At 50.1% G+C, this 24,126-nt stretch overlaps 1 protein-coding gene across 1 annotated transcript in view; it reads left to right on the top strand.

Moving 5' to 3' along the window:
* Window positions 1-4,293: 4,293 nt before the first annotated feature.
* The window catches only part of LOC103678737 (complement C3-like), a 26,040-nt gene continuing 6,207 nt past the window's right edge, over window positions 4,294-24,126 (top strand). Inside the window, exons 1-30 of the mRNA XM_040628274.1 lie at window positions 4,294-4,364; window positions 4,499-4,706; window positions 5,171-5,345; window positions 5,532-5,602; window positions 5,699-5,787; window positions 5,867-5,949; window positions 6,189-6,276; window positions 7,013-7,115; window positions 7,218-7,338; window positions 7,596-7,711; window positions 8,380-8,517; window positions 8,688-8,819; window positions 9,047-9,247; window positions 9,549-9,710; window positions 9,976-10,105; window positions 11,022-11,099; window positions 12,834-13,031; window positions 13,191-13,302; window positions 13,571-13,659; window positions 13,762-13,901; window positions 14,487-14,542; window positions 15,376-15,485; window positions 15,656-15,859; window positions 16,915-16,990; window positions 17,426-17,594; window positions 20,421-20,516; window positions 20,679-20,832; window positions 21,693-21,865; window positions 22,029-22,187; window positions 23,393-23,452. Of these exons, the coding sequence (XP_040484208.1) occupies window positions 4,294-4,364; window positions 4,499-4,706; window positions 5,171-5,345; window positions 5,532-5,602; window positions 5,699-5,787; window positions 5,867-5,949; window positions 6,189-6,276; window positions 7,013-7,115; window positions 7,218-7,338; window positions 7,596-7,711; window positions 8,380-8,517; window positions 8,688-8,819; window positions 9,047-9,247; window positions 9,549-9,710; window positions 9,976-10,105; window positions 11,022-11,099; window positions 12,834-13,031; window positions 13,191-13,302; window positions 13,571-13,659; window positions 13,762-13,901; window positions 14,487-14,542; window positions 15,376-15,485; window positions 15,656-15,859; window positions 16,915-16,990; window positions 17,426-17,594; window positions 20,421-20,516; window positions 20,679-20,832; window positions 21,693-21,865; window positions 22,029-22,187; window positions 23,393-23,452 (3,762 nt within the window). The remainder of the gene's footprint in view (window positions 4,365-4,498; window positions 4,707-5,170; window positions 5,346-5,531; window positions 5,603-5,698; window positions 5,788-5,866; window positions 5,950-6,188; window positions 6,277-7,012; window positions 7,116-7,217; window positions 7,339-7,595; window positions 7,712-8,379; window positions 8,518-8,687; window positions 8,820-9,046; window positions 9,248-9,548; window positions 9,711-9,975; window positions 10,106-11,021; window positions 11,100-12,833; window positions 13,032-13,190; window positions 13,303-13,570; window positions 13,660-13,761; window positions 13,902-14,486; window positions 14,543-15,375; window positions 15,486-15,655; window positions 15,860-16,914; window positions 16,991-17,425; window positions 17,595-20,420; window positions 20,517-20,678; window positions 20,833-21,692; window positions 21,866-22,028; window positions 22,188-23,392; window positions 23,453-24,126) is intronic.

The raw sequence follows: 24,126 nt of genomic DNA, 5'->3' as shown, positions 1-24,126 counted from the left end.
GACACAACAAGAGAGGGAACACCAGCAGGGGGAGTGGGAGAGGGAGACGCAGGCCTCCCGCTGAGCAGGGAGCCTGATGCGGGACTCAATCCCCGGACCCTGGGATCATGAGCTGACCTGAAGGCAGATGTTTAACGACTGAGCCACCCAGGCGCCCCTTTTGTATTTCGTTTTTTTGTGAACATTCTGACCACACGTTTTGCTCAAGTTTTTCTACTGGATTGTTTATATTTTGTATTATTAATTCCTAGAAACGCTTTACATATTATGGAGATTAGGGAGACTGTAATATGAAGTGGACTTTCCCCCCAATTTTTTAACTTTTCTGTGGTGTCATTGGACCTTATTTTTATGTCATGGAATTATTCGTCCTTCTTATTGTTGTTACCTTTGGATTTCAAGTCAGAGTAACAAAGGACCTACCCAGACTGACTCTGTTAAAACAGAAGAATAATGTCACTCTTCTTTTCAAATTCTCCAATGGTTCCCCCTCTTACTTAGACTCAAATCTACAACTATGAGGTCTCCTACAGGATCTGATCCTTGAATATTAATCTCAAACTATCTCCTACTCTCTCTGTTTTACCCACTTCATTCTAGGAACACTGACCTCCTTATTATTTCTTAAATACTCCATGCACATTCCTACATCAGGGCCTTTGTACTTGCTGCTCCATCTGCGACAAGGTAGATATCCAAATATCTGACAAATGAAAGAATGAGTGGGTAAAGTAATGCATCAAAATGAGACTCTCCATGGCCTAAGAAGAATTTCAAGACCCTTTCTTACTACTCCCCAAATCACCATGCTCCACCTCCCCTTCCAGGTCTTTGCATGGGCTCTTCCCTCCCCCTGCTCTCTCACACCCCTAATCCTTCATCTGATTACCCTTACTTTCCTGAGACTTTCAGGTCTCAGCCTAAACACAGCTTCCTCCAGGATGCCTTCTTTGACTCCCCAGCCTGGATGGGTTAGGAGGTTTCTCTGGGCCCTCATAGCTCCTTATTATGGGGTAGTTTTCCCTGATCAGGCTGTCAGTGCTGTTGCGGGGCGTATCACACCGCTTTCAGACCCAATAATCAACCCCATACGTGACTGCTGAATTATTCTCCTTCCTCCCATAGCAAGCAACAAGCTTCCCCTGGAAATTCTCACTGCGAGCCAGACCTCCTTGGACCAGGAGGAGAGGCACGTGATGGATGCCCTTAGGGACCAGCAAGCAAGGCCAGTTCCCGAAGCCTTGGGGAAAATAAGTGCGTGATCAGAAGCCCTCAGAGACCAAGAAATGGCCTGAGGAGCCTGGGCTGAGACAGGAAGTGACCAACAGGGCACACACTGGCGATTTCGTCCAGGCTAGGACGCTCCTGATACCTCCTACCGGAGCAAGAAACGTCACCTTTCTGAGCTTCGGTTTCCTCACCTGTAAAATGGGAGGGTTGCTGGGCAGAAAGTCCCTACTAAGTGCCGGAACTTAGGTGTTTCATATATGACAGCCATTCACGGAAATGTTGCTGTGGGTATAACTCCTTGCCTCCTGGATCCTGCCCGGCCTTTCCCGGGAAGCGAAGGGCTGGAAGCCTGGAGGAGGAGGGAGCGAAAACAGAGGCCACACATCCCTCCAAAGCCGTCCCTCCCGCCCTGGCTTCCTTGCTGCAAACCCTGGGTCCCGGGGAGGGGAAGGCGGGCGGGATCTGAGCGGCAGTAGCAGCTGCTCTGGGCGTGCGGCCAACGTCCCCTCCCTCCACCACCCGCATTCCAGTGGGAGGAGGCCGAGCGCTCCTCAGTCTGGCTGGAGGCTCGCTGGCTCCCTCTCGCGGCCAAGTGCGAAGGTTGACCGTGACCATTAACTGCTGTAGCGGACCAGGGTGGATCCCACAGCTGGGCTGCGACCCCCTGCCCTCCTCCGGCTCCCTCTCAAGCACAGGTTCGCTTAACTTGCTGTGTGATCTGAGGCAAGTCACTTAACCTCCCTGTGCTTCAGTTTCCTAGCTGCACAGTTTCGGGCAGGACACTTCACCTTCTGGTGCTTAGGTTTTTCCATTTGCAAAGTGGGTCAGTGGGTCCTTAGAATGCTGAGAGGATGAAAAGAGACAGTCCATGTGAAGGCAGCTACAGCAAACACCCACTCCCCAGGGGAAGGGGTTTCCGTCCTGTTCACTGCTGTGTCCTCAGCACCCACAAGGCCAGACATGCAGCGGGTGCTTACATTTATTTTATGTATTAGTTATTGAAAAAATGCTTATTCTTCATTTAAGGGACCTGAGGCTGGGGTGGGGAGGAGGGGACAGATGTATGAGATGTGAGGTCCTGTCACTCATTCACCCAGCCCTCACTTTCGCCTCCATCCATTTGTTCATCAGATGATAAAGCTATATCACCTTGTTTTCAAGGTGTTTCCCACCTCCTCTGTTTTTCCCTTCCTGGGCCCAACCCCCAGACAAAAACTGAAACTCAAAGAAGCTGCAGGCCTGAGAATGTTTCAAAAGCCCCAGATGTGCTTACTTGACCAGGATTCCACTGGGGAGACAGAGATACTGGCATGGCGAGAGGGAGCCCAGACTGGACAGAAGGTAGGAGGGACTGAGACTAGAACCCCTGCCATCCCTCACCTTTGGACCATACCTTGTTCTGGACACCTAGGAGTCCCTGGGACAGAGGAGGGGGATGTGGACACCAGGTGTGGGGACAAAGATCTGAAGGAGAGAGCTCACACTCAGCTGAGGGAGGGCTGAACAGAACCAGCGGAGATTCCCTGACAGCACGGAACAGCAGTGGAATACACCACCCCAAGTGGACACCAATGTTCTAGAACCTTCCAAATTAGGTCTCATCTGTTTCCCTGATCCAGCTCTTAATTTGATTCTGTTGCTTCTTTGCTTCACAAGAGGTTGTTTACCACGGACCCAAGAGCATCCCCTGGAGCTTCACGGCACCTGCCTGACCCAGGGCAAGCTGCCCTCACTCACCAGGCCTCAGTTTCCTTATCTGTAGGAGAGGTGGGAATTCTTACTTCAGCATAAATGCAGGACGTTTATGGTTCTTCTGCCTGTGCACAGACAGCATGTAGAACAGCATCTGGCACACAGTAGGTGCTCAATAAATGCCTGAGGAAGAAATGACTAGACCCCACCGTCCCCTTTTGTTTCTAACACACCTGGTTTTCCAGCTGTCTACAAAGGTAGAGTCTGGAAAGCGGGCACAGTTTCAACCTAATTAACAAGAGGCTGTGAGATTTGAGGAGGAAATGCACCTTAAGCCCTTAGTAAGTCCTCATTAAATGTCCGCTCCACAGGGACAGGGATTTTGTCTATTGTGGTCACTGCTGTGTTCCCAGCACGCTAAGGAGGGCTGAGCTCATAGCAAATACTTATTGAATCTTTCTGGGATAAATGTATATTATCATTGTTTGGGGGAGATCTGGGGCTTTCCAATAAGCAAGACTCTCCAAGCTGGCAGTATCGGCTCCACTGAAAAACAGAAGAACCAGACAAACTTGTCTGCAGCCCGTCAGCTTCTAAGAGGCAGACACCACAAAGTGGGTCCAACATCTTTAAAGGGCATATTAAACAAGCAGTGAAAATTATTTCGGGACAGAGAAAGCCTTCAAGCATGATGTGTTTTTGTCCCTGGTTTAATATGTATAATTTGCCTTCTGGAAAAGGAGCCCAGAGAGCTTGGCATGATTTAAGAACAATGGACAATGGTCACAATTTACCAAGCATAATTATGCAGAAAGATCTGAAGCTCAGCAAGAGGATTTGACCTGTGACTTTCTGAGAAGGTTCCATTATGGTGGGTTCTGGGGCCGAATGGCTAAATGCCATGGCTTCTCATGTTCTGTGATTGGGAAAAGAAGATATAATGCCTGTCCTGCCCCTGTTTGAGCAGTTTCCTCAGAAACTCACCAATTTCACAAGGGCAGAGGTGGGGACAATCCTGTTTCTTCCTGCACCTACCCGTCAGTCCTAAACCAAGCTCTGAGCCCAGTCTCCCGATCCTAGGCTCCTTGCTGGTGGAGGGGAAGGCTCTGGGTCATGGAAAGGACAACCCCACCACCACCACTCTGGCCTCCAAGGCGGAGCTGGAATATTTCCTAGTGCAGCTGTCCCCAGCCTCCCGTGGAGGATGGGCTGAGAAGGGAGGAGCAGCCCCCTCTTCCCCCATTGGATTTATAGGGATTCCCTCCCCACGTCTGTTTAGATATTAACTCAGCCAGGACAGGCCAAGGCAAACAGAGCAGACAAGAGGACAGGTGTCTGTGGCCTGTGGCTGCACATCACCCCCTCACCGCCATGGACTTGCCCTGGCCCGTGGAGTTGATTCTACTCCTCTTGGGGACCTCTCTTGCCCATGCTGAGCCACTGTGAGTCTGGGAAACGGAGGGCACTCCACCGCTGCCTGCATGATTCCCTGTATATGACCCTGCCTCTCAGCTGCTGCTTCCCCCACTTGAGCACCCCCCCCCTAACGCATGCTCCTGTGTTTGTCTACTGGCAGGTACATCCTGGTGACCCCCCGAGCCCTGCGGGTTGGCAGCCCTGAGACCATCCATGTACAGGCTCACTCGGACTCCCAGCAGTCCCTCAAAGGGACCCTGGAGGTGAACCTCACCATATGGGACTTCCCCATGAAGAAGGCTGTGGTGGCTAAGAGCCACCTCATTCTCTCAAAAGAAAACGACTTTATGAAACAGGCCTCCATGACGGTAGGTGACAGGCCAGGACGGGTGGCCACAAAGGGAGGCTCTGGGTCAACAGCAAGGACGGAGAGGGGCAGACTCTAGAGAAACTTCCCACGAGGGACGCTGGAAGATAGATGTAGGATTTGGATATGCTTACTGCTCCTCTTATGTCCGGTGCAGTTAGAAATCCAAAGTCCTCTGCGTCTGGGCTCTGCGAAGGCAGTGACGAGCCCATACGATGTCTCTGTGAGCATTAATAAAAGGCGCCCTCTGCTGGTGGCTTGGGAAGCTGACTGTGGACTGGATTGCATTCCCACTTGGGCTGGATGCCCTCGTGCAGGAGCAACTTGCAAAGAAGGCAACCTTGCTCCCAACCACAGAGCCAGAGGGTCCCCATTCGATTGTTTCTCCCAAGATCTGGCTCAGGGCTTTGCTCCCAGGGATGGAGACCTCAGCAGAGCCTGAGGAGTGTCGGCGTCTCTCCCCAGATTCCCGAGAGCCTGGTATACCCCCCACAACCAGGACAGCAGTATGTCATCATCCGGGCCACATGGGCACCCATCTCGACCACTTCATTCATGGAGAAGATAGTACCGGTGGCACCCCATGCTGGCTACATCTTCATCCAGACAGACAAGCCTATCTACACCCCTGAGCACTTGGGTACAGCCTCCAGGCACTTGGCCTAAGGCAGATGCTGACTCTCATGCCCCGTCTCCCCCATTGCCTGTTGTATTCCACCTCCCAAGGTCACCCTCTGTCCAAAGACCCCTCATGGCCCAAGATCCTAAAGACGACCTCCCTCTCCAGATCCTATCCAGAACTCAAGAGTCTTCCCTCTCCCTCCAGTTCAATACCGGGTGTTTGTTGTGGACCACAAGATGGATCCTGTGACCAGGATATTCACTGTGGACATCAAGGTGGCCTCTCCTGATAGGAGGGTGGATCCCAGACACTGAGGTTCTATCATGTGCTGAAGGCCTGGGGCCTGAACCACCCACCCCCTCTCCCCTCAGAACCCGGAGGGAATCACTGTGATCAGCCAGAATCTGCTGGCCGAGGACGGTTTCTTCACAAGATCCTTTAAACTCCCACAGATTGTCAGGTGCCCTGCTGGGAGCCCTGTGGATGGAGGGATGGAGGCTCTCCTCAGTCTCCATTTCTCCTAATTCTCTGTGTCTCAGTTTTGGGACCTGGAGCATCGAAGCCAGTTACCAAAGTGCAGCCAAGCAGAAGTTCAAGGCAGCCTTTGATGTCAGGGATTATGGTGAGCAGGGTGCGATGGTCAGGGCAAGGTGGGACATGCAAGGAACAGGGCTGGAAGTGGAAAAGAGGTATCATGGTGCACCTACTGTATGCCAGGGCCTAAGCCGGGTGCTGGTGAACAGGACTATGTGTTCCAATCCTTGGGGGTTGCCAGAGTCACTGAGGAAGGAGTGAACAGGGAGGGGACAAGGGGGGAGACAGCAAAATACTGAAGTTGCCCACCGCCATTACTCCACCCAGTGCTCCCATCATTTGAGGTCCAGCTGAAGCCAAACAAGACTTTCTTCTACCTCAACGATGAGGCTCTGGGTGTGGACATCGAGGCTTGGTGAGTCCCCTTGTCCCCAGCCTGGCCAGAGGACCAGGAATGCCAAGAAACTGAATGGGTAGAGAAGCAGGACACTTCTGTGGCACTTAAGGTATGGTAGAGGTACTCTTTGCCACCCATGAGATATTCTTGGCCACCTACATTGTTTTGTGAGGTTGTCCAGACCACGTCTGCCACGTGTAGGTAGTACAGGCCCTCCCTTCAGGTCTCTGGCATTGTATAGGATACTTTGCCCACCTAATGAAGTCATGCCATGTCTCACGGCTCAGACCATCTCTGAAGGCCCACAAGGTTGCACAGGCACATTTGCCATCCTATGAAATTGTCCAGACTGTCTCCACAGCACTATGAGGTTGGACAGACCATTTGTCCACCTAAGGTTGTAAGGGCCATATCTGCCACTTCTCGACACTATGCAGACCATTCCTACAGCTCTATCATGCTATCTATGCCACCTAGTCTGCCTGATGAGGTTTTATGGGCTATGTCCACCATCTTGTGAGGTTACACAGGCCACATCTGCAACCCAACAAAAGCTTTATGAGACGCATTATCACTTCCCAGGGTTGCGTAAGTGAGCAATGAAACCATCTAAGTTTTCAGGGAATACCTCTGTCCCTCCCAAAGATTGACCACCATCCCTGCAGCCTCAGGAGCTCATACAGGACATCTCTGCAACCACATGAGGTTGTGTGGGTGCTTCAGAGCCAATGGAATGACCCTCACCCACCCCCAGGTATGTATTCAAAGAGCCAGTGGATGGACATGCTCTGGCCATCTTTGGGGTAAAGCTGCATTCCAACCGGATGCCCATCCAGAGCTCCCTGCAGAAAGTGGAGGTGACTGAGTCTTGACCTCTCCCCACCCCAACTTCCCCCCCATCAACTCTCCTCTGCTCCCCAAGAAACCATCTCTTCTTCTCTCTCTCACCCTGAGAGCAGATCTCTGAAGGCCTGGGCCACGTCTCCCTCCAGAAGGACACACTGATGTCCACATTCCAAGGCCCTGAAGAGGACTTCATTGGGGCCTCAATCTTTGTCAACATCACTGTGTTCTCTTCAGGTGCCACCCTCACCCAAGCTCCTGGCTGAGGTCAGGACAGTGCCCTTACCCAATCTAGACATTCCACCTATGTGACCACAGGCCACCTCCTAGCCTGTTTCCTCATCAGAGAAATGCAAAAATGCCAGAAAGGCTGGAAGGAGCTGAGATTGTGTTACTGTCTTTCCCTGTGTTCACCAAGACCAGCCTCCCATACCAGCAGCCCTACCAAGAAACTGAACCTCCTCCACAGACCTTACAGTCCCCTGTCTCTCCAGGGGGTGAGATGGTCCAGGCTGAGACCTCTGGGGTGAAGATTGTCCGGAGCCCATACAACATCAAGTTCATCAGGACACCCCAGTATTTCAAGCCTGGGATGCCCTTCCACGTTAAGGTCAGAGTCTGACTTCACTCCACCCAGGCGCTTGCGGCTCCCTTCCCCTAACAGATCCCTCTCAGGAGAAAAAAGCCCACATTGGACTCACCTGTCCCCCACAATTCATCTGTTTGAGAACTGAATCCATCATGCCTCTCAGACCAATACCAAACCTCTCTCAAGTCTCAACCCAGGTCCCCCCAGTGCACTGTGATGGCTCCATAATTTCTCTGTGGGGGGCTTAGTGGTCACAGTCAGGCTAGAAGGTGGTGCTCAGGGGGTTATCTTGAGGCTACATTTGCACAGCAAGCATGCTGTTTTTACATGCATTCATTCCGGGTGCCTTTGAGATGTCTGATGGACATTAGGAAAACTAGAGACATCCTTTGGTGCCAGTTCTACTAAAGATTTCCCCAAGCCCTCCACATCTTTCCACTCCAATTCCCTCCACCTCCACCCCACCAGGACACCAAAACCCAGGACCACCACATACGATTGCACACTGCAAAACTTGAAGGGGTGCTGTTCATAAAGACTGTAATATGAATGGTGCCCCCAGTGTAGTTCAGTGCACAACTTGTACAGCTATACAAGGCACTCCTGTCCGGATCAGATTCCCAGTACCCACTTCTCATGCCAGGCCACCGCCAGGCCCGTCTTTCAGCTCACCCCTGATTCCACCTCAGGTCTTCGTCTCAAATCCTGATGGGTCCCCAGCCTCTAGAGTCCTTGTCCGATGCCAAGACAAACGAGACCGCACCTCAGCCAGTGGAGTGGCCATCTTGACCATCAACACAAATAATCAGGAGAAGCTTCCTATCCTGGTACCTAATGGGTAATTAGTGCCTAATGGGAGAGGGATGTTGGAGCTGTGTGAGCTAGAAGAGCTGGAAGTTTACTTGCCCATCACTCTCCCCAGGTAGAAACTGATGAGCCTCTCCGGCCAGAAGAACAGGCTTCAGCCACAATGACAGCTTGGCCTTACTCGACTCAGGGTGGGTCAGGGAACTTCTTGCACATTGAGGTGAAGACAGACGCAGAGGTTGGCAGCAGCATCTACCTGAGCCTTGTCACAGGACATCAGAATTCTGAAACCAAGAAACAGATCACTCACTTCACCATCCTGGTGAGTGACTAGGACTAAAGCCTAAGCCAAGGAATTATTTCCCTGGAACATCCCTGGGTAGCTGGTTTGGAGAAATTGTAAACAGTGGTGTGAAGGTGGGAACCATTTGGGGTGGCCTCAGACTAATGGGCTGAAGCAAAGAACTTTGGGTCTCCCTTGTGAGCTGAGATGTCCTCAGGAAAAGGTTGACTCTACCCTTCTCATTCTTGTCCTCCTTTGTCTCCAAGGTCCTGAGTAAGGGCCGGATTGTGCATGCCAAACGTCAGTCAAAAAGTGACCACACAATAGCCACTATTGATGTGACTTCAGAGATGCTGCCCTCCTTCCGCATCCTGGCCTTTTATTTACTGCCTAGGGGAACAGGTCAGGATCCTGAACTGGTGGCCGACTCCGTATGGGTTGATGTGAATGACAGATGCATGGGGACGGTAAGCCAAATTCCTTGAAGTTGTACATTACCATCATAAAGCTTGGATGGGCAGAAAGTCTGTCCAAGTTGAAGGGCTCCAAGTCTGGGGGCAGGGAAGAGGAAGAGGAGATGTGCCCTTAAAAGCTCAACCTAGGGCATGGAGAACATGCAAGCAAATGTGTGGAGTTGGGATTGGCCTGGTGAAGTTCCTGGATGCTCCATCAGAGCCATGAGGAGCATAAACTTAAAAGTGGACTTGGGGAAGTCCCCTGGTAGCTTACAAGCCCCTTTTCCTGACATCTCTCTTTTTCCTGGCTCAGCTGAAGGTTGGTTTGAAGAAAGAAAGACCCTTCCAGACTTTGAAGCCCAACAGCCAAGTGGAAGTGAAGGTGACAGGTGATGAAGAGGCCACAGTGGGGTTGGTGGCCGTGGACAAGGCTGTCTATGTCTTGAACAGCAAATACAAACTCACACAGAAGAAGGTGAGAATACATGGGTTTGGGGCCGGGAGATTGCCTGGAGGTTCTACTAACTGTGGCCTCAGCTTCTTTAGCTGTAAAATGGGCAACACTGATGGTTGCAAGGATTCAAGGAGCTAGTGCACAGCTAGATTGGCAAGTGATAAGAGCTCAATAACTGGGAGGTGGTGTGAGAGTTATTATTTGAGGCAACAATTTCAGTGCACCATTGCTCCTTCCCTGAAAAGGTCATACAGGCTCCAAATTCAGGTTCCTATCTTATCCCCAGGTCTGGGATGTGGTGGAAGAACATGACATTGGCTGTACAGCAGGCAGTGGGAGAGACGGACTTGCTGTGTTCAAGGATGCTGGAATGGACCTGAAATTGAGCACAGGGATGCACACCCTGGCAAGCTCAGGTACAGGAAGGGACATGCCAGGGTGGGTGGGCAGTGCTGTCTACTGGTTAAGAACATGCGGTTTTGGTGTCAGACAAGCTAAAATCTAGGACCCTCCTACTTACCATGAGTCAGTTACATTTCCTCTCTGAGGCTCAATTTCTCTGTCCATAAAACGGGGATAATAATAATAATAATAATAATAATAATAATAATAATAATAGAAGTGACATCTTAGTTAAGATATAGGTTTGGCCATGGGTATCAGAGATACAAACTAACAGTGGCTTAAACAAGGTATAAGTTTATTTCTCACTCAGTAACAGTTCTGAGGTCATTCTGGGACTCAAGCTCCTTCTAGCTTGTTGCTCTGCTATATTCCAAGCTGGCACCTCATCAGGACCTCATGCCAGGCAAGAGTATGAAGGGAAGTGGGAAGGGGAGACACTTTCTCAAATCTCATTTGCTGGAACTCAGTCATGTAGCCCTACCTAGTTGCAAGGGAGGCTGGGAAATGTAGTCTTCATTCTGTGTGATATGCAAAAGAAGGAGGTTTAGCTGCCACGGATGAAGGGGGAGAATGGATACTAGGGACAACTAAGAGTGTCTTCTTTCAGCTATAAATAATGATATCAATAACAGTTTCTATTTACTACAAGCTGGACACTGTGCTAAGTACTTTTATATGCATGATCTCATTGATAGAACTATGATTGTACCAATTTACATAGCTGGAAAAATTAATGCCCAGAGAGGTTAAGTGACTTGCTGAAGACTGTACAGCTTTTAAGTGGTGAATCATGAATATGAGGAGGCTACAGGATTAAGTGAAATGATGTTTAGAAAGCACTGGGCATTCTGTAAGCACCCAATAAATATCAAGGATGTTGATAATGATCTTGACCATGGCCCCCTCATTCTTCTCTCTGACCCTCAGACTGGCAGTGCCCTCAGAGCCCCCCTGCCAGCCGCCACCGCCGCTCCCTGAAGAGGCTGGAGACCAAGAGGAATGCAGGTCAGAGCTAAAGCTGGACATGTCCCTCCTGGCTCCCTAACCTACTGTACTCATCAGAGCTTAGAGAAGAAAACTGAAACCACTCTAGGTACTTCAAGCAAAAAGAGAGGGATTTAATGGTGGGAGTTTGGTGCTTTCAAAATCATTAGATGGTCTGCAGAGTGGATATCAAAAGGCTGCTTGCTGAAACTCAAGATCACCTCACTGCAGTTCTTGCAATGTCTGAAATCTCAGGAAACCACTGCCAATATGTCTTGCAATGCTGGTGGGTAGATAATGAAATGCAGAAATGTGCCCATTATAAAAACGCACATAGACTGGGGTTTGCTCGTCAGCTACCAATGCCACTTCTTCCACCCTCCAAATCTTACACAAGATTGTCTCAGTGGCAGAATCTTAGCCCATCTAGAACCCTAGAAGAGAGTCTGGGAAATACACCTTCTAGATGTCTAGGCTCTGTGACACAAAAGGAGAGCTGGGTGCTGGGTGCCAGTTGATACTAGCAAACCTGCCATCCCCAAGGACAGAGTGCAGACTGGAATAAGAAGCTCTGACGATGGGAGGCAGTACTGAGTGGTGTTGGAAGCATGGGTTCTATGAATATTCGATTTTTCAGTCTCTTTGAGCAATGCTCATGACTTTGTGGACCTAAATAAAGAGAAAGTAAGTGAAACCTAACAGAAATTGAGGTAAAACCTTAACTCTAATTTTGGTATTAAAAAAAATTATGCTAACCTCCTGGGAAAAGTTTAGAATATAAGCTGTTGTTTTATTTATGGTAATGATAAGTTATATCATTTAACTATAATTATAGTTAATGGTAAACAATAAGATTTTTGAATTGCTATATATTTTTATTATTAATTAATTAATTAATTTTAAAGAGAGAGAGAGTGTGTGAGCAAGGGGAGGAGCAGGGGGAGAGGGAAAGGAAGAGAATTTCAAGCAGACTCCATGCTGAGTGTGGAGCCCGACCTGAGATCATGACCTGAGCTGAAACCAGGAGTCAGACATTTGACCAACTGAGCCACCCAGGTGCCCCTGAATTGCTATATTTTTATCTTTAAGTGCGTTCCTTCAGTTTGCTAACTTAGAAGCATTCCACTTAACATCATGCTTTACAACAAGTTTTACGTTTCGATTTTTTAAAAACACATGATGAAAATCAGAAGTTGAAATGATGAAGCACCTGGGTGGTTCAGTCGGTTAAATGTCTGCCTTCAGCTCAGGTCATGAACCCAGGGTCCCAGGATTGAGCCCCACATCAGGCTCCTTGCTCAGTGGGGAATTTGCTTCTCCCTCTTCCTCTGCCCCACTCCCTGCTGTATGCTCTCTCTCTCAAATAAATAAAATCTTAAAAAAAAAAAAAAAGAAGTTGAAATGGTATCTCTAATATGTAAACATGGCATTACCAATGCCTGTCAAGAAGGGAAAGGACGAGGAGGGGGAGGATGAGAAGCGTAGCACGGATTCTAATCCCAGCTCTGCTGCTTGGGAGCTGTGTGACCATGGGCCAGTGAATTAGCCTCTCTGTTGCTTAGCTTCCACATCAGAACCCACCATATGGGTTTGATGTGAGACTTCAGGGGATGATACGGGAAAAGTGCTAGGACAAGCATCTGCCAGACTTATGGATAAATAGAGACCAGGTGTACATGGCTTTGAGGTAGATGGGTCCCAGCTTCCTCCAGTCCTACTCAGCCCCTCCTCTGTCCCTCTAATTCTGGCCCACAGTGAACAAGTTCAAGACAGAGCTGGAGCGAAAGTGCTGTGAGGCTGGGCTCCGGGAGAGCCCAGTGGGGCTGTCGTGTGAGGAGAGGACCCGGCACGTCCGTCATGGGCCAACCTGTGTTGCTGCTTTCCTGAGCTGCTGTCATCTGTCTGAGGCCCTGACTGAGGAGGCCCGGGAAGAGGAGCTGCTTTTGGGGACATGTGAGGAGGCCATGGCAGGAGGCAGGGGGTTGGGGCTTGCCTGAGGGGCGTGAAGAGCCATGGGAACAAGTCAAGGGGAGATACGGGCCATGAAGGGACGGGGTGGGAGGACTGTGGGAGAGATGCAAGGAGACACTGGCCCACATCCCCTCCCTGCAGCGGATGAAGATGAGGACTTAGATGACATCTTCTTGGAGGACCAGCCTATCCGAACCTTGTTCCCTGAGAGTTGGCTCTGGATGAAGTTTAAACTGCCGAAAAGTAAATCAGGGTAGGATCACAGGCCCCATGGCAACATCTGGTCCCTGGCCCTTCCGGGCATCAGTGGATGTCAATCATAGCCAGTGCCCCCACTGGTGACACTGAGCTCTCAGTATGGTCAGTATAACCACCCTGGATGGGGATACGCATCCCAGTGGTTCCCCCAAAAGGACGACCCTCTAGTGACCCACTGACCCCTGGACAGTGACCCCCCAGTGCAGAGGCTCTGTCCAGGCAGCACAAAGTCACTAAATCTCCCCCTTCCTCCCCACTTCCAGAGGCATCTCCCACTACAGCACTCTTGTGAATGTGCCAGATTCCATCACCACGTGGCAGTTAGTGGCTGTCAGCCTCAAGCCTGGACAAGGTGACCCCACAAGCCCAGGGCTGAGGAGATGGGAGAATGGTGGTCCTGCCCAGCTGGGACAGCTGGCCTCTGCTTAACGCCAGCACCCTCCCCTGGCTCTAGGTCTCTGCATCTCAGACCCCTTTGAACTGACAGTTATGAAATCACTTTTTGTGGATCTCAAGTTGCCCTCCTCTGTGGTCAGGAATGAGCAGGTCCAGATCCAAGCTGTGCTGTACAATTTCAGGACAGAGCAAGTCAAGGTGAAGCCTGAGCTCTCCCCTCCTCTCAAACCATCCATCAATGTGTTTTATAAAGGGGCTGGAGTGTGGCCATTATTCTAAGGGGCCAGTGAAGTCGTTGCCCTTTTGAAAGCTTCTGGGGTATTTTCTCATTTAAAACGTACAGTAATCCCAGCAGATGGCTGCTCTTACTGCTTTTGGGGTAGATGTGAGGAAATTGAGGCACGAAGAGATTAAGGGGCTTTCCTGAGGTCGCACAGCACATCAGTGGCAGGCGAGGTCTTTGCTCTCAACCACTATGCTGTGCTGTCACCTATTTGGGACTTTCAGGGTGGGGAGAGGGAGGGAATTGTGGCTAGGGTCCTAGACCACCCCATGCATCAGGACCCCTTAACTGCCCGTTATGCAGTGCGTCAAAGCCAGACGCCCCATCCCGCCGGGTGGTGGTTGTGCCCCCCACCTCCTCCAAGATGGTGCCCTTTGTGCTTCTCCCACTTGAGATAGGCAAAGTGGACGTGGAAGTCAGGATTAGGACAACTGAGGTTGAGGACCACATAAGGAAAACACTTCTCGTCAAGGTAATGGGTTGCCCCCACCTCTTGTTAGTGGGCAGACAGTGGGGCTTCCCCAGGGCTCCCAGGCTGGGATCCCCGGATGGACAGGTATGCCCAGGATCAACAAAGAGGCCTCTCAGATGGGAGTGAGGTGCAAGAGAATGGATTTGAAAGTTCAATCACAGAGCCCCCACTATGGGACTTTGTTGTCAGGGTGGGTTCAAGCCTTGTCTCTGCTGTGTGACCTTGGACAATTTACTTAACTTTTCTGAGCCTTTGTTTCCTTATTTGCAAGGTGTGATAATCATCATACCTAGAGCTGTGAATAATAATCAGAGAGCTGTGAAAATTATATCTCATATCTGGTTGTGTGCAACCCATCAATAATACTTTATTTACTTCTCTTATTTACTTAATTTATTTACTTACCAAACACGTGTTCAGCACTTACGGTATAAACACTTTAAGAAAAGTAACTCACTGAGCCATCAGAACAATCATATGAAGTAGGAACCTTTTATGGTTGAGAAAACTGAGGCACAGAGAGGTTAAGTAATTTGCCCAAGGTCACACAGCTAGCACGTAGAAGGGTTGGGATTTGAACCCAGATATTTGGGATCCAGAGTCTGTGATCTTTATAGCTAACCAACGCCTCCTCCTACTGTCATTGTGATTGTCATTATTACTATTATTGCTGTTTTTTTTAACTTGCTTCATCATTGCATCTCACAGGCAGGAGGGCAGATACAGCAAATATCCCATAGCATCCTCCTGAACCCCCAAGGTTTGTGGGGTCTGCAGGGAGCATGTGGGATCCTAGCACCATGTCATGATGGAGGGAGGAGCTGAAATGAGGGGGTCCAGCCAGGTGGGCAGTCCGAGCTTCTCCTGGCTCTGCACACCCTGACCTCCCCAGCCCCAGAATCATCTGTTTGTCACAGAAGCTCGTGCCTGCTCAACCTAGGTCAAACCCAGACGGAGGTGCTGCCAAGGCAGAACTTTTTGAACATGGTGCCCAATACAGAGGCAGAAGTGTTTGTCAGTGTCCAAGGTGCTTAGGACAGAGAGGACTTCTGGGAGGAGGGATTGGGAGACTGGGGAGCTGGTTCCTCCCACGCTTGCCTGGGTACAGGAGCAGGAGGGGCTGGGGTGCCCATGGGGGGTGATCAGAGAGCCATGGTGGCTTAGGCCATTCCTGAGATGACTCTGCTCATCTGATAGGTGACATCCTTGGCGAGACTATCCTGGGCACCCTGACACCTGGAGAAAAATGGCAGCTACTGAGGATCCCGACTGGTTGCCCTGAGCAGACGCTGAGCAAATTGGCACCTATGATCATCCTGACCCGCTATTTGGATGCTGCTGGCCAGTGGGGCAAGGTTGGAGTGGAGCTCAGGGACCAGGTGATACAGAACATTGTCAGAGGTGAGTGGGGGGGTTCCCTCCTGCGACCTCAAGGAGGGTGTCTGGGACTCTCTGGAAGTGTGTCTGGGGTACCCCCAGGGTTGAGTGTGGTCCCCACGGGACTCTCCCTAACAATAACATTCATATTCTGACTCATCTCCAGGTTACAACCTGGTACCAAGTCCCCCAGGTACTCCTTCATCTGGACCCCTCTCCCAGGCTACAGTCTGACAACAGACACCCTGGTTTACCCCCAAAGCAGCAGGCCCCATGTTCTCTTATACCCAGACACTTTCCTAGGTTACACCCAGTCAGTGCCGTGCCTTGGGTCATACCCCTAGAGAACTCCCAAGCAGAAAACTCCAGAATAATCCCAGGTGGTGGCCTCCCCACGACACCTTTCCAGGTTATATCTACGCCTCCCATAAAACCAGAGACACACACTCCTGGTTATACCCAGACAGAGACCCTCAAGTCAATCTGGGCACTGACCCCTCTTTCCAGTTACACTCCGACACCAACTCTCCATCCAGGCGCTTTCAACAAGAACCCTCAGGTAACACCTTGACACTATCACCCCCAAAGTTACCCCCAAACAGTAAGCTCCCAGGCAGCCTTCACTTAAGCAGCAACATTCAGAATACACCTGAGAGATACCCCTCCAAGATTACACCCAGCGGTAGCCTCCCCTAGACTACACAGACACAGTGACACCCCTAATTTATAACCAAGAAACAACCCCCAAGAAAACTCCTAGGTAGTGGTCCCCAGAGTACCCCCTTTCCTGAGTTCCACCTTCCACAATCCCTCCGAGCAGAAATTCCCAGTCACACCCTTCGATTTCCGAGGTTACTCCCAGATGACACTGGACACTGGCTCCCACGGTCACACCTGGGCCCTGCAGCCACCTCCTGATACACCTAGACAAGACCCCTCCTATGGTTACACCTAGATATGATGCACTCCCAAGTCCACCCACATCTCGCCCCCAGATTGTGCCTGATAACTGACTCCCCTTCATAGCCACACCCAAATGCCAAATCTCCCTGGAAGTTCTCCTCCACCCATTTCCCCAGGTTACACCCACATGCTGACCCACCGGAGTGCACACGGCACCTACCACATCAGCAACGGACACCCGGGAAGCACCTGGTAAGGACGAGGATGTTGGCAGTCCTGCCACCACCACCCTGAATGAAGCCCAGGGGCCAGCCTGTGGCTTGATGACCCCAGGAGCACCATGCAGCAGGGGTTTGGGGCAGGCAGCCTCTGGGCCAGAAGTATTGCTACTTGGATTTTCCCTGAGGGTTACCTGGGAGTTTATGGTGTGGGGGTAACTTTGCAGGTGATAGTGTCTGGGTGTTACCTAGGGGTTATTGTTGCGAGTACCTGAATAGAGTTGGTGTCTGAATGTTGGAGAAAGGGGTTAGTGTCCATGCTGGCAGACCTGGAGAGCAGCAAATGAAGGGTCAGTCTGGAGCAGTCTGGAGCAGCAGGTGTAGACTCCCCCTAGTGTGGATGCCCCTGTCCTAGAATCCCCTTGCCTACCATTCCCAGTCATCGCCCACCCCGTCTCCCTCCTGACAGGCTCACGAGCTACGTGTTCCGGGTCTTTGCCCTGGCCTACTCTATCATGACAACCAGCACGCTTGATCTGCAGTCTCTCTGTGCCACTGCCAACTGGATCATCACTGAGAGGCAGGCAGAGGATGGGCACTTCTTGGAGAATGGCCCTGTGATCATGGCATCGATGCAGGTGCCCACCGTCCTCCCCCCTCCTGAGCTGTTCAAACCCAGGGCTCTGTGCACTGATAGGATGAATCTGAGGCCCCTGACCTGTTGATAGGTAAAATGAGAACAGGAAAAAGCCAGGGCCTGGCACCCAGCATCACATCCCCCTGCTCTGGACCACCCTGCACTCTGTTACAATGTCAGAGAGGCTGGGAACTTCTGGGACCCTGCGATGTGCCCCCTTCACTTCGAGTGGCTCCTGTCCTGGTTCTTTTCCCTCTGGGCTGAGTCTTCTCAACCCCCCAGCCAACACAGCCATCCCTACCAAATATTCCTCCACATCAGCCACCAGAAATAGCTTTCAAGCAGTTTGGGATGTCTCTCCTCTGTTCAAACCCCTTCCATGGCTCACAGTTGTCTATGACGGTATCTCTCTATTATGTCCCTCACTTCTCTATCTCCCCCCAAGCCTTACCCCTCACTACTCCCTGATCACAGATCCCTCCAGCTCACTGTGTCTTTACTTATGCTGCTCTCTCCGCATGGAATAGCCACGCCCCATCCCTTTTTCTTTTCCTTGGCTGGCCAAATTATGTGTTCTCTTTAGATTTAGCTCAAACCCACTTCCTTCAGGGGTCTCCCCTGAATACCAGCCCTGTGCGTGTCTCTATTATTGTACCTACAACAGTAGGGACGTCATTCACTCATTCAACAGACATCTATCCAGCAACTGCTGTGTACCAGGCCTTGTACTAGACAGAGGGGAGACATAGCAGTAAATAAGACATTTACAGCCCCTGCCTTGTAGTACTCACAAGCTGGGGTGTGGGAGGAAGATGGAAGTTAGCCAAATAGTTATAACTAGTGATTGTTTAAATCACAACTGTGCTGAGTTTCATGGGAAAAAAATTCCAGGAGAGAGTATTTAACAGGGGCCATGCCTGGTCAGGGAACCCGCAAAAGGAAGGGACAAAAAAGCAGCAACTGAAGAAGGAACAGAGTTGATGGGGGAAGAATGGGAAAGAGAGATCCAGGCAAAAGGGAGCAGCAGGTGCAAAGGCCCTGAGGCCCTGGCATGTTTCAGGAAAACCAAGAGACCAGAGCCCAAAGATGGCAAAGGGGTAGTCTGCCCTGAAGCCTGAGAGGAAGGAGAGATGCCAGTCCCTAAAACCTGCAGGGCCTTGGGGACCTCAATGAGGATTTGAAATGGTCTGTTCAGGGTTTGCTTTCCTTGCACTGTGAGTCCTTCCAATGGGGGGAAGCAGGTCTGATTCATCATAGTTGGCAAATGTATGCTGAATAAGACTCTGGATGAGTGCATGAACCCAGAAAAGACAGATTGCAACCCCCTGTGTGAGCAGGGAGCCAGATGCTGTACAAGAAGGTGGTACAGAGGGAGGTTACAAACAGGTTTCACAGGCACACAGATCGGAGTTTCTACCAACAGACACTTACCAGGCACCTACAATGTGCCAGGCACTGCTTTAAGCACTAAGGACCTGGGTCAAACAAAATAGACAAAAATCTCTGCTCTCACGGGGTGGACACTCTTGCCAAGGACGGACAGACAATGATCATGAGAGAAAACTAACTGATGTGGCATGCATGGCAGAAGTGACGTGGGGAAAGATGCTGGGAAAGGGGAATCAAGGGGATGGGGTGTCCTTTTGGAAGGCTTCATGAAGAGACGATGTTCATACAGACCTGAGGAGGTGAGGGAGCAAGTCATGTGGATAATCAGGGAAAGAGCGTTCCAAGCAGAGGAAACGTGTGCAAAGGCCCTGCGACTGGAAGTGCCCAGTATGTCTGAGGAACAGTGAGGAGGCTGGGACAGAGTGCACAACCCTGGAGGAGAGGAGGAGGAGGAGAGCTGAGGGAGGAGGTGGGACAAATGGTACAAGGCCTTTGGGGCTGCAGGGAGGACTTGAGCTTTTCCTCTGAGTGAGATGGGAGCCATGGAGGGTTCTGAACCAAGAAGGGACACAACCTGATTCAAAAGTTCCCAGGCTTCATTGGCCACCATGGGAAGAAGAGATTGTGGGGTGGGAATTATTTCCTTGGGGCTCTTGTAAAAAGTACCACAAACTGGATGGCCCAAAACAACAGAAATGTATTTATTTTGTCGCAGTTCTGGAAGCTAGAAGTCCCAGATCAAGGTGTCAGCAGAGCCATGCTCCTCCTGAAAGCTCTAGGGGGGGGATTCTTCCTTGTCTCTTCTAGCTCAATGGCCTCTGGGCAGTCCTTCGCATCCCTTGATTTCTAGCTGCTCCACTCCAACCTCTGTCCCCATTCTCCTTTGCCCTCCTTCCTTCTGTGTCTTCATATGGCCTTCTTTTAGGACAGGGCCCACTCTAGTCAGTATGACCTCCTATTAATTTAACTAATTACATCTGCAAAGACTCTATTTCCAAGCAAGATCAATTCTGAGGTTCTGAGTGGACATGAATTTTTTATTTGGGGGGATAATCTTCAACCCAATACAGAGGCTGAAGATAGAACTAGAAGACTAAAGAGGAGCTTGGACCCTAAATCAGTCATTTACCAGCAATGGGGAGACCACCTCTCTGACCATGACTTTCCTCATCAGGAAAATGGAACTGCTGAAAGAATGCTTTGAGATAGTGTGCAGTTTAACACATCACCCTCCGTGGCTGTTGGCTTTGGGTGGTAACGCAGACCTCACCCAGGCAAATCTTGAGGTGGTTCCTCCTCCTCTCTCTCCACATCCTGCTTTCAGCATCCTCCACCCCAGAGCTGAGCACCTGGGAGCTTTTCAAGGTCACACAGGAGAGGTTGGGGAAAGTCTCTCCAAGACACTAGGGGGATCATGGGTGTGATCCTGCATCCACAGGGTGGCTACCGAGGCTCTGAAGCAGACATATCCCTCACAGCTCTTGTCCTGATTGCCCTGGATGAGGGGAAGGACTTGTGCAGCCAAAAGATACCGGTAAGACCCAAAGAGGAGGGCAGGTTCTGCAGAGCCCTCTAGATCTCTTCCCACAGAAAGTGCCCCCATCCTCATGTCCCTCCCAGTGCATCCCTCTCTTCTAACTCCTAGACCCCTTTCCTCTAATCAACCCCCTCTAGTTTGCTTTCTCTAACTTTCTAGAATTTGCCTGCCAGCATGGAGCGAGCCCGTAGCTTCCTGGAGGAGCGCCTTCCCAAAATTAATACAACCTTTGCAATAGCAATAGTCTCCTATGCTCTGGCCCTGACCGATAGCCCCCGAGCCAATGACCGCCTGGACAGCTTTGCCAGCCATGGTGAGTGTGGGCCACTTCTTAACCAGCTGTGTGTTAACCACAGTCATGGGGGCAGGAGGAGAGGGATTGTGTGATTTTAAATTCAGCAATGTGTGATTCATCACTTAGCGTTTATCGAACATCTATGGTGTGCCAACTCTTGAGCTCAGACTCTGAGAAACCAAGGTGAACAACACTGATATGGTCCTTGCTCTCAAAGTTTCCACCATCCCTGGGGGAAGCAGGCAAAAGACAAACAGATCGACTATAAATTGAGAAAAGCACTGAGATGATAACATACAAGATGGGTAGGAGAGATGATGAGGGAAGAGGAGTATGGATTGGAGAACTGGGAAGGACTCTGTGAAAAGGGAACTCCTCAGCTTGAATAAAAGATAAGAAGGCCCACCTGTGTGAAAGGCCAAGAACATTCCAAGCTAAGAGAATAACAATGTGCAAATGCCCTGAATTGGGAAAGTTCTTGACATGGTCAAAGATGGGAAAAAAAGGTCATAAAATGTGGTTAACTGAGAGGGATCTGCCTCTCATGGCCTGTCCAAGGGTCCTTATCCCATCCTCCTCCAAGTCAAGAGGAATAGAGTTAGGAAAACTCACTTGCGGTGGGACTGGTGGGACTTGGAGGAGCTTTTCTGAACCTTAATTTCCCCACCTCTAAACAGTTAGAGTCCCTGTCTCCTAGGCATCTAGGAGACATCTGTTCTGAAAATAAAATGTCTCTATGCCTCCTCAAAGAGTTTCACATAAAGTAAGTTCTCAATAAAATAGTGAATGAGAAAATTTGGGCCAGATGACACAAGGAGAGGACAGGTTTGGGTAGATGGGCCCAGTTTTGGGAGACAAAGTGGCCATCCATCTCCCAGACAAAACCCACTGGCCCCAGAACCACCTGGACAAGAACTCCCTGTACACCGTTGAGGCCACGGCCTATGCGCTGATGCAGAAGGTGGTGTTGGGTCGGCACAATGAGACGCACGCCATTGCCAAGTGGCTACTGGAGAAGCGGGAGCTAGGCGGAGGCTTCAAGTCCACCCAGGTGACCCGGGCCTCGGAAAGAGGGGGTTGGGGGAGGGGCGCTAGCCGAGGTGCCGACAAGGCCAGCCCACCGGAAGGAGCTGCCCTTGGTGCTGATTTGACACTCTGAGAGTTCCAGGGGTGCTGTCAGTGGTGCTGATCCGCGGCCCCATCCCAACACCTAGACCACTGTGGTGGCCCTTGAGGCCCTCACTCGCTTCCGCGAAGCTGTCCCTTTCGATGGTGTCCAGGATCTCCGGGTCCAGATAAGCGTCCCCAAGAAAGCCTTGGACTTGGAGTGGATCATCGATCAGAAAAATGCCTACCAGCAGCGGTCAGCAAAGGTAGGGCACTGAGGAACAGACAGGAAGGCCATACAGAGGTGGCACTGGGGATAAGGCCAAGAGTCGTGTTACTGCCAATCTCCCTCTCCAAGATTATCTTACAACCAGTGTCTATACTGTCAATATATTGATTCATTTATTCCACCATTTCTTGAGCACCTGTTGTGTGCCAGTCATTCTCCTGGGTAATGGGGATGCATTATGAAAGATCTGTGGCCTCTGCTCTCATGAAGCTTACATTGGAGAAAGAAACTAAGACAAAAAGTATTTTAAGCTTTCTGGACATAAGGAAAAGAAATGTGTGTAAAGGGGAAAATATCCTGGGTGTGAGGAAGAATGTAATCTCCATGACCTTACTCTGTGGAGGAAGTGATATTTACCTTCAATCCTTTGACCCATCTTTACTGAGCACTCACTGTATGCCAGGCACTATTCTAGGTGCTGGGAATACAGCCAGGAATAAGACATTAAAAAATCCCTTTCCCTGTAGAATTTTATATTTTAATGGGTGAGATAGACAATAAAGAGATGTGAGTAAGTAGAATATGTAGTGTGTTATGTGGAGGCAAGTGCTATAGCTAAAAATTAAGCAGAAAGGAGGGATGGGCACATCAATGAGTTGCAATTCTAGATAGGAGGGGCAGGGAAGTTCTCACAAAGAGTGTAACATTTGAAAAAAGACCTTAAGAAAGGAAGGAGTGAGCCTTGTGGATATCTAAGCAGAGGAAACAGCAGGTGCAAAGGCCCTGAGGCAGAAGTATCCCAAGAATAGCAATGGGGTTTAAACAGGGGTGATGGGAATAGATGTGGATTTGTAAAATTTTTCCCTGGCTGACGAAGGATGAATGTATAATGGAAACAAGAGTAGATGCAGAGATGCCAGGGAGGAGAATCTTATGGTGGCTCCACGCACAAGGAACTCTGTAGACACTGTAAAGTGGACAGTTTGAACAGATGTGCATTAGGACACAGCCTGAGTTGGCAGTTGTAGTTGATCTGGGACAGCGTAGACACCACAATTGCTCTATCAAAAAGAAAAAGTAAAACCATCTATGTGGGGGGAGGGCAGTGAGTCACTAGACCCCAAGTTAGTGAAATTACTGAGGCCTCACTGCCCATCTGTGCTTTCCTCCCCAACCCCGTTGCATTTGAGCCATGTTTTGCTGCTTCCTCTGCACTCAAATCCTCTTCTTGCTTTCTTTCAGTTCTCTGCCCAGGATGATCTGGAGATCAAAGCCAGTGGCAGTGGGAGAGGCACAATTTCGGTAGGTCTGGTGTCCCACTATGAGATCTTTAGCTGGAGCCCAGCATCACCACCCCCCTTGCTGGGGGGAACAGAGGCAGTCTATCGCAAGAGAAGATTGAAATCAGCAATAATTTTAGCTATCATTTAGGGCACTACTATTTGCTGAGAACCAAGTTAAGGACACCTCAAAACCTGCCCCTAGAAAGTTGGTAAAAATACGGACTCCATTTAACAGGTGGGTAAATAGGGACTCAGAAAGGTATTCACTTGTTATAAGTCAAGAGTCAGGAGAGGTAGAAGCCAGAGGTCTTCGGACCTGTCTGCCCCTCCCCTGCTGAGTCTCTAAAGGGATGTCTCTTTCCTCGCCTTCCCAAAGGAAGATTCTCCCTCCAACATGCCTTCCAAGACCTGAAGGATGACTCCACCCTTTCCCCCAACATCTAGTGGCTCCATTATATCTTCTGTCTTCATGCCCTGTGGCCCAGGAGGACGGACCTCTTGTTCACTGAATTTGAGCAACCCGTTTTCATATTTCCGGCAATGGAGTCACAGTTGAATCTCTGCCTTTGTTGTGTGACTTTGGGCATGTCATAGGCTTCCACGAGCCTCAGTTAAATTTAAATTAAATTAAATTAAAAATTCAGTTGTTCGGTTGCACTAGCCATATATAATACTATATATATATATATATAT

This window comes from Ursus maritimus, unplaced genomic scaffold, assembly GCF_017311325.1.
Source record: "Ursus maritimus isolate PB19 unplaced genomic scaffold, ASM1731132v1 scaffold_14, whole genome shotgun sequence".
Classification (NCBI taxonomy): Eukaryota; Metazoa; Chordata; class Mammalia; order Carnivora; family Ursidae; genus Ursus; species Ursus maritimus.
This window is presented reverse-complemented; position numbering and strand designations above follow the sequence as displayed.